Source organism: Cervus elaphus, chromosome 33, assembly GCF_910594005.1.
Source record: "Cervus elaphus chromosome 33, mCerEla1.1, whole genome shotgun sequence".
In the NCBI taxonomy this organism is placed as follows: Eukaryota; Metazoa; Chordata; class Mammalia; order Artiodactyla; family Cervidae; genus Cervus; species Cervus elaphus.
This window is the reverse complement of record NC_057847.1, coordinates 36,961,072-36,978,546: the sequence shown is the minus strand read 5'-3', so window position 1 is coordinate 36,978,546 and position 17,475 is coordinate 36,961,072. Positions and strand designations below refer to the sequence as shown.

At 35.9% G+C, this 17,475-nt stretch overlaps 1 protein-coding gene across 1 annotated transcript in view; it reads right to left on the bottom strand.

The window, feature by feature from the left end:
- Positions 1–364: 364 nt before the first annotated feature.
- The window catches only part of IFIH1 (interferon induced with helicase C domain 1), a 56,149-nt gene continuing 39,038 nt past the window's right edge, over positions 365–17,475 (bottom strand). Inside the window, exons 6-16 of the mRNA XM_043894390.1 lie at positions 16,283–16,493; positions 15,016–15,233; positions 13,728–13,844; positions 11,612–11,735; positions 10,798–11,061; positions 9,287–9,546; positions 6,776–6,925; positions 5,123–5,284; positions 1,551–1,741; positions 980–1,073; positions 365–879 (exon numbers count right to left, since the gene is read on the bottom strand). Of these exons, the coding sequence (XP_043750325.1) occupies positions 700–879; positions 980–1,073; positions 1,551–1,741; positions 5,123–5,284; positions 6,776–6,925; positions 9,287–9,546; positions 10,798–11,061; positions 11,612–11,735; positions 13,728–13,844; positions 15,016–15,233; positions 16,283–16,493 (1,971 nt within the window). The 3' untranslated portion in view covers positions 365–699. The remainder of the gene's footprint in view (positions 880–979; positions 1,074–1,550; positions 1,742–5,122; positions 5,285–6,775; positions 6,926–9,286; positions 9,547–10,797; positions 11,062–11,611; positions 11,736–13,727; positions 13,845–15,015; positions 15,234–16,282; positions 16,494–17,475) is intronic.

The window sequence follows — 17,475 nt, the reverse complement described above, 5'->3', positions numbered from 1 at the left end:
GACTTTCAGACTTTTGAGACGCTGAGCAACCTCTGGGCTACAGAACATGTGCAATAATAAATGGGTGTTGTTTTAAGCCACTTGTTGTTTAGTCGCTGTCATGTCCTACAGTTTTGTGACCCGTGGACTGAAGCCTGTCAGGCTCCTCTATTCATGGAATTTTCCAAGCAAGAACACTGGAGTGGGTTACCATATCCTTTTGCAGGGGATCTTCCTAACCCAGGGATCAAACCACAGTGTCCTGCATTGGCAGGCAGACTCTTTACCCATGAGCCACCAGGGAAGCCCTATGAAGCAATAGAAAGCTAATAAAAGCAAAAGCAGATAGTACCATTACCATTTCACCAAAAAGGAGACTGGCTCAGAAAGATGAACTGGTTTGCTTAATTTTATTCTGAAATTTAGTGACAGGACTGAGATTAGTACTTCAGATCCTTATTTATACTTGAACATCCTTCCCATAGTAATATACTGCTCCACACTAAAGGGTTTTACTGGAAGCTTTTTATTTTTAACCTCTGCCCACAAACAAGGTAGAAATTGAAAGCATAATATATTGTCTTCTTTCATATAGCTCAATACAGAGTAAAGCACTGACTTTTATTAATGTTCACATAAGTTCTGTAGTATGATGAAAACAACCAAAATCATGTAAATGTCAAGTTGATAATATTTTTAAAAGAAATCTTGAATCAAATGTCAGTCCTCATCACTAAACAAACAATATTCCGAATAGTTAAGATCAGGAAATGTGATTGGTAATTCTACCCACTTTTTGTATTGTTTCTTTGGTGAATTATTTTGGAAAACCACTACAAAATTCTTTATTTTGAGACACGGCAAATCTAAGCCTTTGTGCACCATCATTGTTCCCCAAGCCTGGAAAACAAAAGAGAGGGGGAGAGGAAAGGTTAATTGCACATTCAATTAAGAATTCCTTTTGGCCAGAGTAAAATTAAACCCACAGCAATTTACTTACTTGGCCACATTTATTGCAGATTATCTCGCCATTTGTTTGATACTCAGCACACATCGTTTGCAGTGCTTTGTTTCCTCTCACAAAGTACAGTTTCCTAAAATTATCAAGGAGTCAGAATCATCCCTGAGAATTCACATAGGACCAGTACACAGCCCATGGTACACATGGGCTTGCCAGTCATCCACATGCATGCACCATTCTGTACTTCATCCCGTTGGCCAAATCACTGGGCACACACCTCTCAGGGTATGTTGCTTTTTATGGCTTCTTTCAGGTCTGTTGATTATTTTAACTAGATGTAAGTTGCTCAAGAAGTTGAAAACAAATATGAGCATTCACAAACCAATCTGATTTGGATGAAAATGGCTTTGGGTCTTAAACTTCTCCTTTCCTGCCCTCGTGTATATAGTTGAAAAATGGACACTTGAAATAAGATTCATAATTTGGGGACTAAGAAGGAGAGTTCTGAAAAAATAATGAATCTCATGTGTACTATTTTGTTAGACCATTTACAATACAAACTGCTTCATCCCTTATAAAGAAACGAAAATAAGGTTTCTCTTGAACTTACTTGAACTCTGGTGTCATATTGACGTGGTGCATCTTCTCAATTACGTAGATATCTTCTCCAGAGCAGGCTGGCACACTACAGTTTTTACACAGAAAATTTATTAATGATGGCTTGTTCTTGAACTGCTTTGCAATACTTCTCTTGGTTTTCATTTTCTTTTCCATTATACTTTGCATCTGTAATTCCAAAATCTGCAAAACAATATTCAATGTGATTTTTTTCCCATAGTTTCAATGAAGTAAATTGCCTGGAATTCAGAGATCTTAGATAGTTATGAAAATATACACTTGACTTAAAGTATAAGAATAAAAGTGATGAGGTGATGGCCCCCAAAGAGTTTAGTATAGAATCTTCTCCTGTGATCATGGAAATGTGGAATCCCTAAGTGTTCAAAACATACCCCATTCCATTTTTTAAAATGTTCTACTGTGAGAAAATGTTTGCAATATTTAATAAAGACAAAGCAAACAAAGAGACAAAAACAAAGAAAGTCCTTGTAATCCACATCTCCATAGGTTTTAATTTTATCTCATAAAATAAGTCTACTCTTTCTTCCATATGAAGTCTCTTTAAAGAACTAAACATTCTTACTTCATCGCCCTTAGTCGTTTCTTATCCATGAGAAGCCTCCAGTTTCTTTCACGTCTCTTCATATATTGTAACTTCCAGACTCTTCACTATTTTATCTCCTCTATACATTTGTGACAGAAAATACTAGTTTACCACCCAGGATCCATTCCTCGTAGTAACAGAACTATAATTTTATTCTGAGTGGAAATATACCACCAAATGAGTTCATTTACAAGTCAGTGGCCTTTAAGACATGTCTATAAGATGTTGAATGAAATTTCCAGTAAGGATCATTAAGTATTAGGTATGGGCACTGTTGCCTTTTCCATCTTTCTCCTCCTTCCTTCTTAGAGTGAACATGCAGCAGTTGAAATTCTAAAAGCTTCGACCTTGAGAATGGAAGCCAAATAGTAAAAAGGCAGAGAAGAGAAAGGAATCTTGGCATCCTGATGACATCATGGAACTATTGTGTATGTCTAATTGCCCACAGTCTTCATATGAGAGAATAAAATCTTTAAATTTTTATATTTCCAGTTCTGTGTCTAATGGAGAAACTTATTCATAACAGAAATAATATAGTTTATGAAAGATATAAAACTTGAGATAGAGACTGGCCAGTTCTCACACCTATACAACTTCACAGTAGACAATTCTAGTTTTTAAATAATTTACCTCCAAACTAAACCTCTCAAAGATGACAAATTGATATTAAGTTGTGGAGGAAGCCATTGTTTTCCCTAAAATCAAAGGAAAGTTTTCAGGATAAGTAAACTATCAGTGCTGATGAACAAAACTGAATAGCCCAGTTCTCTGGCTCTCCCCTCTGTTTTAGACTTTGACTCGAGGCAGCCATAGTTAGCACCGAAAAGAGAACAAACCTTGCAAGTGAACCTGTGGGCTATCATACGATTTAATCAGATAAGTATGAAGACAAATTTCCTATGGAAATTATAACAATATAATGAAGTATTCTGTTCTTTAAAAGTTTAATTAGGCTGTTCTTGCAGGATATTTACAGTTCAGTGAGCTGGTGAAAAGATGATTTGGCATAGGAACAGATACATATGGGCAATTAAGAAATAACTATGAATGCAACAGAAAAAAAAGCAAACAAAACCAAGGTCAGTGTTTGGATATATAACCAGGACACCAGAAACCAAAAGAATAACTCTAAGCTAGTAAAGGATATGAAACAATTAGAAGGGCCAGAAAAGAAAAGAAATCATAACAAATATATGGGAGGCATAGCTATAATCAGTCTGTGTGCATGCTCAGTCGTGCCCAACTCTTTGCAATCTCATGGACTGCAGTGTAGCACACTAGTCTCCTCCATGGAATTTTGCAGGCAAGAATACTAGAGTGGGATGCCACTTCCTCCTCTAATAATAATCAGTCTAATTCCAATTAAAATGTAATGTGGCAAATGTGGTTGGGTCAAGGCCAGGGACAATGTTTAGTATCTTCAAATTACTCCTAGAAGTCTGATTTGATTGAAGAAGCTTGGGGTTATGTATAAACTCAGTATATAACATAGAAAATAGACCTCCCCTTATCTGTCAACTCAAACTGTTCATTAGTGGTTGCCCCAATGTTATGTTGAGAAGGGTTCTTAAATCAGTAGAAAGAAGTGTTTTGACCTGGTGGCAATGTGTGATGGGGCTTTAAACAGAGTAGTGGTGACATGTACCCCATGTCATTGCCATCCCTTCTCTGGGTTTGTCTACCTGGAGCAGTTTTAAGAGAGTAGAGTAGAGTAGGTCTCTTAGCCAAAGGAGACCTAAAAAAGATAGCTCATGGGGCCCCCAAAGGGACTGTGTCTTTTCTAGAGATTATCTGGAAAAGTGCGACTCACAAACTCCAGAGATGGTTCTAGAGTTTATACAAAACACTGGTCTTGAAACATTAATCTTTGAAAAACATCCCACGTGATTTATTCATTTAGTACTTTAAATGTAAAGTGCTAACTTTCCAGTGGTATTACATGGCTACAAATGTTTGATTTGACACCACAAAATGTTTGGTTTGCCTTATATTTAAAGGGGTTTTAAAATATAAATTCGTGTAGAAACCTGGCCAGGAAACCTTGGAGTTGGTTATAGCAATGCACACCAATTTGAAAGCATCCCTTCCGTGAAACTCTATTTAGGGTAGAGCCAATTCCAATGTTAAGAAACTAACATTCACACCCATATGCAAGGGTGTGAATTTTCTTCTAAATGGATTGTTTGCTATTATAGTAGTTACAGTCTTTAATTCAGTGGTATGGGGGATTTCCTGAAATATTGTAGAAATACATTCTTCCTTTGCTGCATTCCTCTCACAACTCAAATGATTCTATGTTAGTAAACTGAAATGCAGCAAGATGGTATATGATTTATTTTCTTAACATTCAGGGCTAGCCTCACTGTCTCTCCCTCTTAGAGGCCTTTCCCAAACACCTAACCTAAAGTGCCCAACTGGATGTTTGTTTCACATTGTCTTGATCTAATGCTTCAGCTCTCCTCTCCATTCATGTATAACTTGCGTTATTTCTCTTTATTGTTTCTCCTCCTCAAATCTCACCATGTACTCACTCAAATATAAGTTTCATGCAGGGGGGATCTACCTGCATTGCTTGCAGCTACATTCACTATTTTTATAATGTTGCCTAACACGATTAGGCACTTCACAAATATTTCTAAAATGAAAAAAATGCCTGTACAGATTAGATGGGACCAAAATGACCAGGTTGAATTGAACAAGTGAGTTGCACTAGTCTTTCTGGATCAGGGAAAATCTAAATTTATATTATCAAACTTTATAGAATGGCTCCCTGATGATTTCTGCCCACCACGGATCTTGAGTCTTTGCATGTGAATCTGGTCTCAGAACAGTTCTTCAAACTGGAACTTATAATTCAGCACAATTTCTGTCTAGATGTTTAACCACAAAGAGATATCATGGCAACCACAGGCAGCCATTTAAAAGTGAAAACTAAATTCAGAGTTGGCCCAAAACAATACCTTATGAGCATACTCCTCTGGTTTCATATTTTGAACACGGTCTATAGCTTTATACATCATTTTCTCTCGGAAATCATTAACTGTCTCACGTTCCACAACCCCTGAGCCGCTTTGGGCAACCAGGACATAGGTGCTCTCATCAGCTCTGGCTCGACCACGGGCCTGAGAACAGAAAGAAATCAAGTCAATGACGTCAATGAAGGGCTGTGCTTTGCTGCAAATGCTCCTGTTTTTGTTCTGGAATGATATTCACTGCTCAGTATCCCACCATCAAAAGACACCTCTATTCTCTGTAAAGTCAGTTATTATCCATTTTCTTGATAAGTTGGCTATTTGAAACTCAAAATGCACTTCAGTGAAAAACAATGCTGTAGGATTTCCCCCATGCATGCGTGCTATGTCGCTGCAGTCATGTCCGAGTTTTTGTGACCCCATGAACTGTAGCCTGCCAGGCTCCTCTGTCCATGGGATCCTCCAGGCAAGAATACTAGAGAGGGTTGCCATGCCCTTCTTCAAGGGATCTTCCTGATCCAGGAATCGAACCTGTGTCTCTTATAGCTCTTACATTGGCAGGTGAGCTCTTTACCACTGAGCCACCACAGAAGCCCACACCGGCCCTCAAAAGCATCAATGACACAAGGCCATCCTGTCTTGCCCTTCTTTTCCCCAAGTACCCCTCTCAAACCCTGCAAACCATCATCAGTGATTTGGGCTGGGGGAGCCCCATTGCCCCCTTCCTGGTAGGGAGGACAAATGGGGAGAAGGGCCTCTCTGACTTTGACACCAGAGCTGAGGCAAGCGCCATTCTGTTTCTGGCATCTGCCTTCAATGTTCCAAGAAAACACACTCAGTGTGGTGGTACGCTGTGCTGTGCTTAGTCGTTCAGTCGTGTCTGACTCTTTGTGAACCCATGGACTGTAGCCCTCCAGTCTCCTCTGTCCATAGGGATTCTCCAGGCAAGAATATCGGAGTGGGTTGCCATGCCCTCCTCCAGGGGATCTTCCTAACCAAGGGTCGAACCCAGGTCTCCTGCATTGCAGGTGGATTCTTTACCCAGCTGAGCTACCAGGGAAGCCCAATACATTTCTTCACTTTTGTATAGAGAGTTAATACTAAGGCACATTTTGAGTAACAAAAAATGTTATCGCCTTGGCCAGGAACCTCACCATCAACGCTATCATCCTCATGAAAAATTCATTCTGAGTAGTGAGGCACTGAATAACACATCAACTCCTGAAATTCAAGTATTTCTTAATTTGGTGGCTTTCTGATTATCTGGTTGATTTCTCTTTTTGTAGGAAAACAAGATATATTTTTTAAACTATGTGTGCTGTTCTACCAGAAGAAACCAAAACACACACAAAAAGGGCTTCCCCTGTGGCTCAGCTGGTAAAGAATCCTCCTGGAATGCGGGAGACCTGGGTTTGATCCCTGAATTGGAAGATCCCTGAAGAACAGAAAGACTACCCACTCCAGTATTCTGGCCTAGAGAATTCCATGGACTGTTTAGTCCATGGGGTCGCAGAGAGTCAGACACAAGTGAGCAACTTTCACTTTCCATTACTGTTTTACTAAACAGTAATGTTTTACTAAAAGAAAACAAAACAAGAACACAAAATAAGAAATTAACATATTTGAGGTATCTGAATGTACCTGGACCATGGCTATTTCGTTAGTGACGAGACCATAACGGATAACGATGTTACATTCTTTAATATCCAGACCTTCTTCTGCCACTGTGGTAGCGATAAGCAGATTTATTTTTCCCGTGCGAAATTTACTAATGACTTCTTTTTGTTCATTCTGTAGAAACATTTTAGTAAATTAAATGTTGTAATGCTAAACACATTAAAATCTTCTAATTAGGAAAAGAAACACTAAATTGCAACTGGTCAGTGTAAATGAAAGGATTAGATCATACACGGATTTGCTGCCATCTGTTTTTGGCATTGAACAAAGACATGATGGTGAGGCAGCATTTGATGTCCAATCTGGGATTACCACACAGCAACAAAAATATTTCCATCCTCCAGTCTGGAGGTGGGAAGGCCATCATGCGTGCCAAGGAAACAAACTGATGGGTGACTTAGGAGGAAGAAAGGAGGAGATGCTTTCAGTTGAGAAGAGGATACAGCAATGAGACACTAAAATAGGCTTTGCTTTTTACTACATTAACTTCAGAATCTTTTAACAGAGAATAAGATGCGATGACACTTTTAAAGACAGTCAAATTTTGAGTCAGAGAGAAAATATACACTGTATTTTGCATTTGGTCACTTTAAGAGTCATTCAAGCAAAGAAACACGAAGCATTCCTGACAGAAACTGAAAGCATTGGTTGCCTCCAGGGAGAGGAGCTGGGAGACTGAGGGACACTGGTGTGCCCTGTACCTTATTAATTTTTAAAGAGGTAAATATATTATCTGTTCAAAAGGATGACATCAATAAAAATGAAAGAATAGGTTATTAAAAACATAATTAAACAGTTATATTAAATTTTAAAAATCTGAATTTTGAAAGTTAACATAGGTAAAGGAATCAAATATTCACTTTGGCGCTTGCATAGGAGGAACTGGTGAGCATAATCCTAGCTTGATGTAGCCAGTGGAGTTTTATTTTCATAACTACTCTTATCAAAGCTGTTGATCCAGTGGCCTTTGGTGTATATTTACCCTATCTTTTGCCTCCATACATTAAACAAAAATACACCTGTCAGACAGATTGTATGTTCTCTTATTCCCATCCAATTCTTTTCAGAGGCAGGATGACATATGTCTTTCTTTTTGACTTCTAACTGCTGGAGAATCCTGCAGAAAGATCCCTCTCCAGTCTTCTTTGATGATTTCTCCTTCTTGCACTCATGCCCTCTATTGATATAAACTTGACAGATCCTTGGATTTTAGCAGATGTTTGTGCCTTCATTCAAAGGAGTAACTTTAATAGTGAGAATTTCAGACTCAGTGTCAGACCCTCACATCATATTACAGAGATGCCTAACTCCTCTTCCAATGAGTAAATTCAAGTCAGTCTACAGGTGAGGATGTGGGGAGTGAGGAAGGGGGTGTGTTCTATATTTGGGCATTCAGCCACCTAGTCAAAACTGGATAAGCAAAAAGTAGCTTGAATGGATACTTTGCCATTTTTAACCCATCTCTTTTCAAAGAGGAGCCAAGGCTACATAAAATCAAAGTTTTAACACTAAAGCTAATGGAATAAAAACTAAAAAATGGGACCAAAATTGAAAAAGTATAGGTGTATCGCTTGTAGGAATTAAAACAGAAGCTGAGAGAATGAACTTCAGTTTTGCTATAAGCTTCCTGGCAGCTAGGGCAAACAGCAAAACATCAAGTAAAGCAGTTCTCATCATGAACTCCTTACCTAAAGAAAACAGTGCTTTCTTTGGCATAAACTTTAGAGGCAACTCCAATATAAGTAGAGAGTATACCAAGTGTTTTGGTGCACAATTTGAAGAACAACTTCTTTTCAACAAATGTTAAAACAAATTCAGTTTGTTCCAATGGAAAAAATGATGATGACCATAATGGAACTAAAGTGTCCCTTTGTCCAGAAAAACTCAGGACAAATAGGGCTTCAGAAGACATTTTACACCAACAAGCCATTTCTGTTTCACCCATATTTATAATCTCTATAAGTGTCTTTTTTTCCTTCTTCCAAGTGTTTTTTACTGTGCACATAAGTAGTATAATAGATTAAAAGCAAAACAAAACAAAACTCGAAAAGAAAATCTCTCATAGTCCCAAATCTCTATCATATGTCTTAATGTCTTATGTCTTAATCAAATGTCTTAACTTTTCCAAGTTCCCTTAAAGATCTTATCCTATGCAAACATATTTTACATAGTTCTAATTATAATGCACATATTTTTGTGGGAGTTTGATTTTTCCATTTGATATTATATTGTGACTGTTTTCCCATTTTGTTACTAAGTTTAAGCGTTAAGCATTTTTACAAAAGAAACCCAAGATAGAAAGTTCCTCCAAGAATATGGAGAAAGTGATTCCTAGAACAAAGCTTAGCCTATCAAATGCCACAGATTGATGGATATTAAACTCACATTGTGGGTTGATGAGAAGATTGATGAAAAAAGACTACAAGTGAAGAGAAATGACAGCATAAGAAAAAAAATCCAAAAGGATGTTTTCACCTGGGTCATGGGCTTGAACTCACTGCTGTGTCCAGCGCCAATAAGATGGTGGGCTTTGACTCCTACTTCTGAAAATTTTTCGTTTTCAATAATCCACTGGGAAAGGGCATATGCACTCTGTCGTGTTTTTGTGAAAATTATTCCTCGCGCTGATCCTTCAGTCCTTGAATATTGTTCCATTATGGTGTTTCTCAATTTGATGAGCTTTTCATTTTCATGTTCTGGGTTTTGGGCTAGCTTTTTCAACTTTTTCTTATTTCCTTTAAGAAATAATTCATTTATTTCCTTTTTTTAACTCAAGTATACTCGATTTACAATGTTCTGTCAGTTTCAGATATACAGCAGAGTATACAGTAATATATATGCATTTAAAAAATACTCTTTTACCTTATGGTTTATTCCAAAATATTGAATACAGTTTCCTGGGCTACACAGTAGGATCTTGCTGTTTATCTGTTTTGTGTATATTGATTGTAGTTTGTATCTGCTAATCCCCAACTCCTAATTTATCCCTCTCCCTCTGCCTTTCCCCTTTGGTAGCCATAAGTTTCCTATCTACGTCTGTGAGTCTGTTTCTGTTTTATAAATAAGTTTGTATCATATTTGATTTTCCACATATAAGTGATATAAGATAATTATTTGTCTTTCTCTGAATGGCTTACTTCATTTAGTATGATAATCTCCAGGTTCACCCATGTAGCTACAAATGGCATTATTTCATTCTTCTTTTAAGCTGCATAGTATCTTTCATTGTGTGCGGACAGGTATAGCTACAGATATAGATGATATAAATATAGATATAGATGTATAGCATCTTTATTATCCCTTTATCTATTGATGTACTAGGTGGCATCCATGTCTTGGCTATTGTGAATAGTGCTGCTATGAACATTTGGATGCATGCATCTTTCCAAATTAGAGTGCTCTCTGGATATATGCCCAGGAATAGGATTGCTGGATCATATAGTAACTCTGTTTTTAGTTTTTTAAGGAGCCTCCATACTGTTCTCAACAGTGGCTCCACAAATTTACATTTCCATCAGCAGTGCAGCAGGGCTCACTTTTCTCCACACTCTATCTAGCACTTGCTATTTGTAGATGGCCATTCTGACTGTGTGAGGTGACATCTTATTACAGTTTTGATTTGCAAGAAATAATTAGCTTAAATTCATAAAATATGTGAGCAACTAACTGGAAGACTTCATATAATGAAGTACTAAGAAGTTCAACTATAGTTAATCTTGTGCTATATCCAACAATCAGGCTAGTTTTTAAAATAAATTTGTTGTGGTCAACTTAATAATAAAACCAGATGACCAAATGATAAGCTAAGATAATACAGCTCATCGCTGGTTGATCCCATCAATTAGAAATATCTCCAATATGAATGGATTTTCTTCTTTCAAAATGAGATTTTAAGAGAACTTTTTGGAGAGTTCTTAAGAAGCAGTGGGTTCATGCCAAAGAGATAAACGCATGAGTCCATGCAAAAATGTTACACTGATTCTTACCCAAAAATAGAGATATGAGAAATTCATCTGTCTCGTGCAGCTTCAAAGGTGTTTTTCCATCACCCACATCTTCATCATCACCATCGTCATCACTCTCATCTCCTAGGAGGACCGCAAACTTCTTCTCTTTCTCATCATTGTAGAAAGTTTCAAGGTGATTATATGCATCAATCATACGGATTGTATCATTAATTTGTAGGGCCTCATTGTACTTCCTCAGATGTTCTGCACAAACACGATCTTTGCGATTTCCTTCTTTTGCAGCTATGAAAAATATGTTATGTACAATGAAATAATGATAGAATACTCCCCCAAGCTGCTGTGGACTTGAATATGTTAATATGTTTATGATACTGACTTGAAAATAGGCTTCACTTTGGTTTTGAAATGAGCAAATTAAGGCTCAAAATGTGCCATGAGCAGAAAAAGGGGGCAAGTTTTCTGACTCCTAGACTTGCTACTTCTATTTTGCATCAGCAAAAAAAAAAAAGAAAGAAAACACTTGATTCATGCTGACTCTGAGGAATGGCATGAAAAACACATTAGTTAAGTTTGCATGTGGAAACAGAGATGCTAATATTTATCTTAATACTTTAAATATTTAATAAGTGAAAGACTCTGGAGATTAACAGAAAATGGATGAATTGGTGCCTCTTTCCTTAGATAAGGAGTCAGGACATTTTATCCTTGTCCTACTTGAACACAGAAATTCCATTTGCTATTATATTTGCTTTCAGTTTGCTTGGGAACATGTGACCTGGAATCTTGGTATAAACATGAGATAAAGCAAATGCTATGTTAAAACCCAAATTACCTTTTTTTTCCATTTGAATGAGCCATTGTTCATAGGGTTGAGTTCCAAAATCTGACATTGGACTAATTTGGCAAAAAATTTGAATCTTTGTCATTATTTCTAGCAGCTTATCTTTAAATGGATCCTAAAAATAAATGATACACTTATTTTTACATGTTCATATTGTTGAATTAATAACATTATCATTATTAAAATAATTTATATGTTATAACAAATTTGATTCAGACTCATTGTCTAGACAAAGTAACAGGTTAATCTGATCACTTCTTTATACATTAAATTTTTTTTTTTATCAGCTTCTATTTTACCTCCACCCTCAAGCCACACCACACCAACACCAGGTATCCATGCTGGAATTTCCCATTTAAAACTTAAAAAATAAAATTAATGAATGTTATACACCTTGAATGCTAATAGCTATTTTAAAAATACATATTAAAGTAATATCCCAAATATTTAAAAAGTTTGAACTTAGTTTAAAAAAACATTCCTTAGTGAAGAACTGGTTTCAGTATTATTTGTGCCAAAATAAAATTTTAAAAGGTAGAGTTTTGAGGATAGCCAGACATAGAAGAATATATACTATGGGGATTTCATTTTTCATTTTTGGCCACACTGCTTAGCATGTGGGATCTCAGTTCCCCGACCAGGGATCAAACCCATGCTTCCTGCACTGGAAGGATGGAGTCTTAATGACTGGACTGCAAGGGAAGTCCTTTGATCTGGATTTTGGTTATACAAGTGTTTTCAGTTTATGAAGATTCAGCAATCTGCACATCTATGAACTTGAACCTTTCTGTATGTGTGTTGTATTAACACTTCAATAAAAAGTATGTGAAGTGAAAGTCACTCAGTCATGCCCATCTCTTTTTGACCCTATGGACTATACAGTCCACGGAATTCTCCAGGCCAGAACACTGGGGTGGGTAGCCATTCCCTTCTCCAGGGAATCTTCCCCACCCAGGGAGCGAACCCAAGTCTCTGGCACTGCAGGTAGATTCTTTACCAGCTGAGCCACCAGGGAAACCCAATAAAAAGTATACCCGAAGTTAATTAAGTTGGAGGGACCTGGAGGAGGGCATGGCAACCCACTCCAGTATTCTTGCCTGGAGAATTCCATGGAGAGAGGAGCCTGGTAGGCTCCAGTCCATGGGGTCGCAAAGAGTCAGACACGACTGAATGACTAGGCACAGCATAAGTTAATTAAGTTAAAAGATAAGGTAGCAAATTCTTTGAGGATACTGAGGATTAATTTTAATGATTATGATTAGAAACATGCATTTAAACTTATTCAGTAAAACTGAATGAAAAAAGTGAAGAAAAATCAAGTACACTCAAATGTGCTAGTTCAGGGGGAACAGACAGTTCTATTTTTCAAAATTTTCAGAAAAGAATGACCTATGGAGATTGGTTGCTAACATTAGTTTGGTGCCTATATTTCAAACACAATATTATCTATTATGTATATTTCATAACTCAACATCCTTATAAGGTAGATTTGCAAAGACTGTACTTACTATCAAGGACACACAGCTAAAATTTATGGTGCTTTTTACATTTTACAAAAGAAAGTACTGGCATAATGTTCTAGTCACAATCTTCAAACTGACTCAGGTTGATTTGTATAAGATATTCATCACAAAAACACTGTTAAAGTAAATATTTCACTTCTTTACTGTTAAGTATTTTCCTAAGAAACTAAATATGTCAATTAGGTGGGATACCTGTTATCATTGCCAACTGAAATCTGGTAGTCAAAAATGGCTCTGTTCAATGTTGGGAAAATCAATTCAGAAAAGTAAAACAAATAAAAGAAACTATGGTAATCCCTCTAGTTTAGCTTTACAACCTTCCCCACCCTTACCCTTTCTCTCCCACCACAACTGACACTTAGTAAACAAAGTACTAAGCTACTCTTTGTATAAACTAGAAAACGAAAAGATTAAGAATTCACCACAGTGCTTTGCTGCCTAATATCAATAAAAAAGAATAAAACTAACTTTTCTACAAAAATTAAAAATAATATTATTCAGAGTGTCAGTGTAAGATAATCTTGGCATCTTTCAGGTGAACATGGTATCATCAATCAAATAAACATAAAACTTTAAGCACATACTTTTTTGGTGTCATCTGCAATTACAAACTTTTTGCATGGCTCCTTTATTTGCTCTTTAAGTAGATTAATATTTTGTTTCACGGTTTTAATGGTAACTGCATCAAGATTGGCACATATCTGAAAAAGAGACACTTCAATATTCAAATACTATTCCTTTTCAATTGATTCAGTGTAGAATTTTTTCTTGTGTGAGAAATATGTAGCATGATTTGCTAAGCGCAGCATTTTAGTATTGCTTCACTGTGGGTCCAAACAGTAACATTCATCCTGATAAGAGTAAAAAAAGAACTTCTAAATCAAGTTGGTAGAAAATTTCAGAAAAAGTATTTCTTTTCATTTCTTAAATTCCATTTTTCCAGATGGAAAAAGTAACATGGAGAGAGTACAGAAAATTGCAGAGATGAGAAGAGATGTTTATAAGCTAACCGTATTACACAAGGCATTTATGGGTCATCTTGACATCCATAATCATATTACCACTTTCTTCTACACATAAAAGAGGACAGGACAAAGATAGGAGCAGACAAAGCCCATGTACCTGGATTTGGATTGGAGTTAGTCCTTAATTCTAGTAATAAATAATATGTTGGAAAAAATAATTGTGCTTTTGTCTACTCTATATGATTTTTACCAACTTCAACTTAAAAATAAGGGACTTAAAATGTAAATACAATGCCTTTGTGTCAATATCTTATGTGAATTACTCTGAATTCTTTCAGTGCTTGAGATCAACAATAGTACTATATGTGTTGTTACCATTTGGGGGCAGTGGACAAGAAATATGTTTTTAAATAAAGATTCTCATATCTCCATTTCCCTCATGTCTCTCATATCTCCATTAATTTGAATTACCTGGAACCTGAGTATCACACAGAACAACAACAACAAAAAGGCACAGAAGAAACTATGCAATTTTGAAATGCATAGAGTATGTATGGAAATTAGAAGCCTTCATAGTTCATGCATACTTCTATGAATAGATCATTGAGTTTGACAATTAGGGATAGATATTTAAAGGCAGGTATTTAGTTTGTCCCAATTTTTCACTAAGTTTGCTCTCCATAATTTTTTTGATATTGTTCTGTGTCACAGTAATTTATTAAGGCACTTACGGCTTTGTACAAGACTGAGTCTATTCACTTCAAAGCATATAGATTTCTTTTAACTGATGAGCATGGAATACCATCCTTCATGCATTCCACAGCACTTGGACTTAATCTTAACCAAGAAGCACTGGCATTTGCTATAACTTTGGTTTTTTGACTCATGCATAAAGTTAATGACTTACTTTTAAAATGTGTTCTTCTGCTTTGGCTTGCTTTTTGGCTCCTCCAACACCTGGTGAGGCTGTTAGCCCCACTATCTGAGGTAAGGGAATCACTGGTTTGTTTTCTTTCTTAAGTTTATTGTTTTTCAACTTCTGTTTCAAATAACGCCTCATGATGTTGTTATAGACCGCTTCTTTGTTGGTGTGATGGCATTCATCAATAATGATGAGAGAAAAGTCTTGAAAGGAAATTAAAATGGTTTATTTGTCCATATTGGCAAGACATAGTGAAAAAGTACCTTTAAGTTAGTAAACTTAGTAGCCAAGTACCTCTCACTTTTTAAAGGGAAATGTAAGTATCCTAGTCACCTGTATATACAGATGTCTGTGCGTATTAATCATGAAACTATCCCTGTTATCATCCCCATTTAATAGGTGAGTTTTGGAAAATTTATTGATCTAAAAAATGTTATGGGATGGATCAAATCCTGACTTATTCCCCAAAACTCTCAGAATTACATTTTTGTTCTTTAATAAAATATTTAAAGTTGGCGAATTTTATCTTCATTCTATCAAATGAAAAACATTATTTAAAAAGGAATAATTTTACCTTATTTCAACATGGCATTTAATTATTATGATTTTATACACTTCCTTCCCCACCTTGCTCCTACCTTTTCTTCCCATCCCCCACAAAACAGAAAGGACTGTATTTATTCTACAGAGAAGAGGGCATATCTAACAGGGTCCACTAAAACTTAAAAAGAACTTGTTGGTACTTAGAAATACTGAGTAATTTGGAAGTCCAGTAACTGTTTGATTTAATAATGATATACTGATGCAGAATAAAGTGATATACTTAAAAACTTATCCCACTTTTTGTTTACTTCCCCAAGGAAGAAGGTTTTTAATGAAAACTTAAGTAATGGAAGACAATCTAAATCAAAATTATGGAGTGAGAGATTGAGGTTAGCAGATGTAAGCTTTTATATATAGAATGGATAAACAACAAGGTTGTAGAAGAGAATTATATTCAATATCTTATGATAAACAATGGAAATGAATATTAAAAAATAATGTATATATGTATAAATGAATCATTTTGCGACACAGGGGAAATCAATACAACATTGTAAATCAACTACACTTCAATTAAAAATTGATAAAACATAAAAAAAATAAACGTTTAAATATTTAATCAACCTTTAAAAACTTATTTAACTAATACAGTCCCTGTTACTACTATCAATATTCATACTATTTTACAAAAATAAACATTTCAACCAACCTGACAACTCTACACCATCATCTTCACCTTCTTCTGAGTTTAAAAGGGAGTTTTCAAGGATTTGAGCTGTACTGATAATAACATCATGAGACTTGACAACTTCTGGAAATGTTATTTTCAATTGGGTATCACCACTTAATCTAGTAACATGATACCATTTCTTCAAAAATGGTTCAAACTCTTTGCGGAAGAGCTGTTCAACTAACGGTACCTTTAAAAATGCCAAAGTTAAAAAGAAAGAGAAAGCACTGTCAAACAAAAAGAGTATTGACCAAAGGCCTACTATGTATGCCAAGCATTATCAGAAATGTTTGCATTATAAGTTAATTAGATGTAACAGCCTATCCATCATTTCATTCATTCACACATTGGTAAGCATTTAGTCAATGTCTTTCATTAGGTGTAGACATTGTGTCTGAAACACAAAGATGTTTAAGGTATAGCTGACAACTCTCAGGAATTCTTTCTAGCCAAGCACATGGACCAAGACTCAAGAAAACAAAACAAATGATCACAACACAATGTGACAATTCTTCCATGGAAACAAAGAAAGTGACAGCAAAATGGAAGAAGCAACTTCCATTTTGGAAGGGTTTAGAAAAAATTTTAATCTTGTAAACTGTGGGTTAGTGAAGAGATAAATTGAAATTAAGCCTGAATAAGAAACAAAATTTGAATTTTTAAAACTAAGTCAAGCTATAAAGGGTTATGAACACCAAGAGTATTTTAAATTCAATGTAACAGTTCACAGGACCCTTATGGGCTGTAGAGTTGTCTGGGGATCAAGCCAGAGGCAACCTGCCTAAGGAATTGGAGGATGCAAAAAACCAAAGGTAGGAAGAAGGTAAGATATTGCCTAGGAGAACAGGTGGAGGTGAAGGGATGGACTGCTAGACCAGCTTTGGTGGCTGAAAAAGAACAAAATAGCAAGTTCCTTAAAAAAAATAAAAATTTAGTTACTAATGATTCAACAATCCTACTCCTGGGCATATATCCAGAAAAGATGAAAACCCTAATTTGAAAAGATACATGAATCTCAGTGTTCATAGCAGCACAATTTACAATAGACAAGACATGGAAGCAACCTAAATGTCCATCAACATATGAATGCAAAAGAAAGATGTTTTATATATATATGTGTCTGTGTGTATATATATATATGTATATATATAGAATATTACTCAGTCACAAAA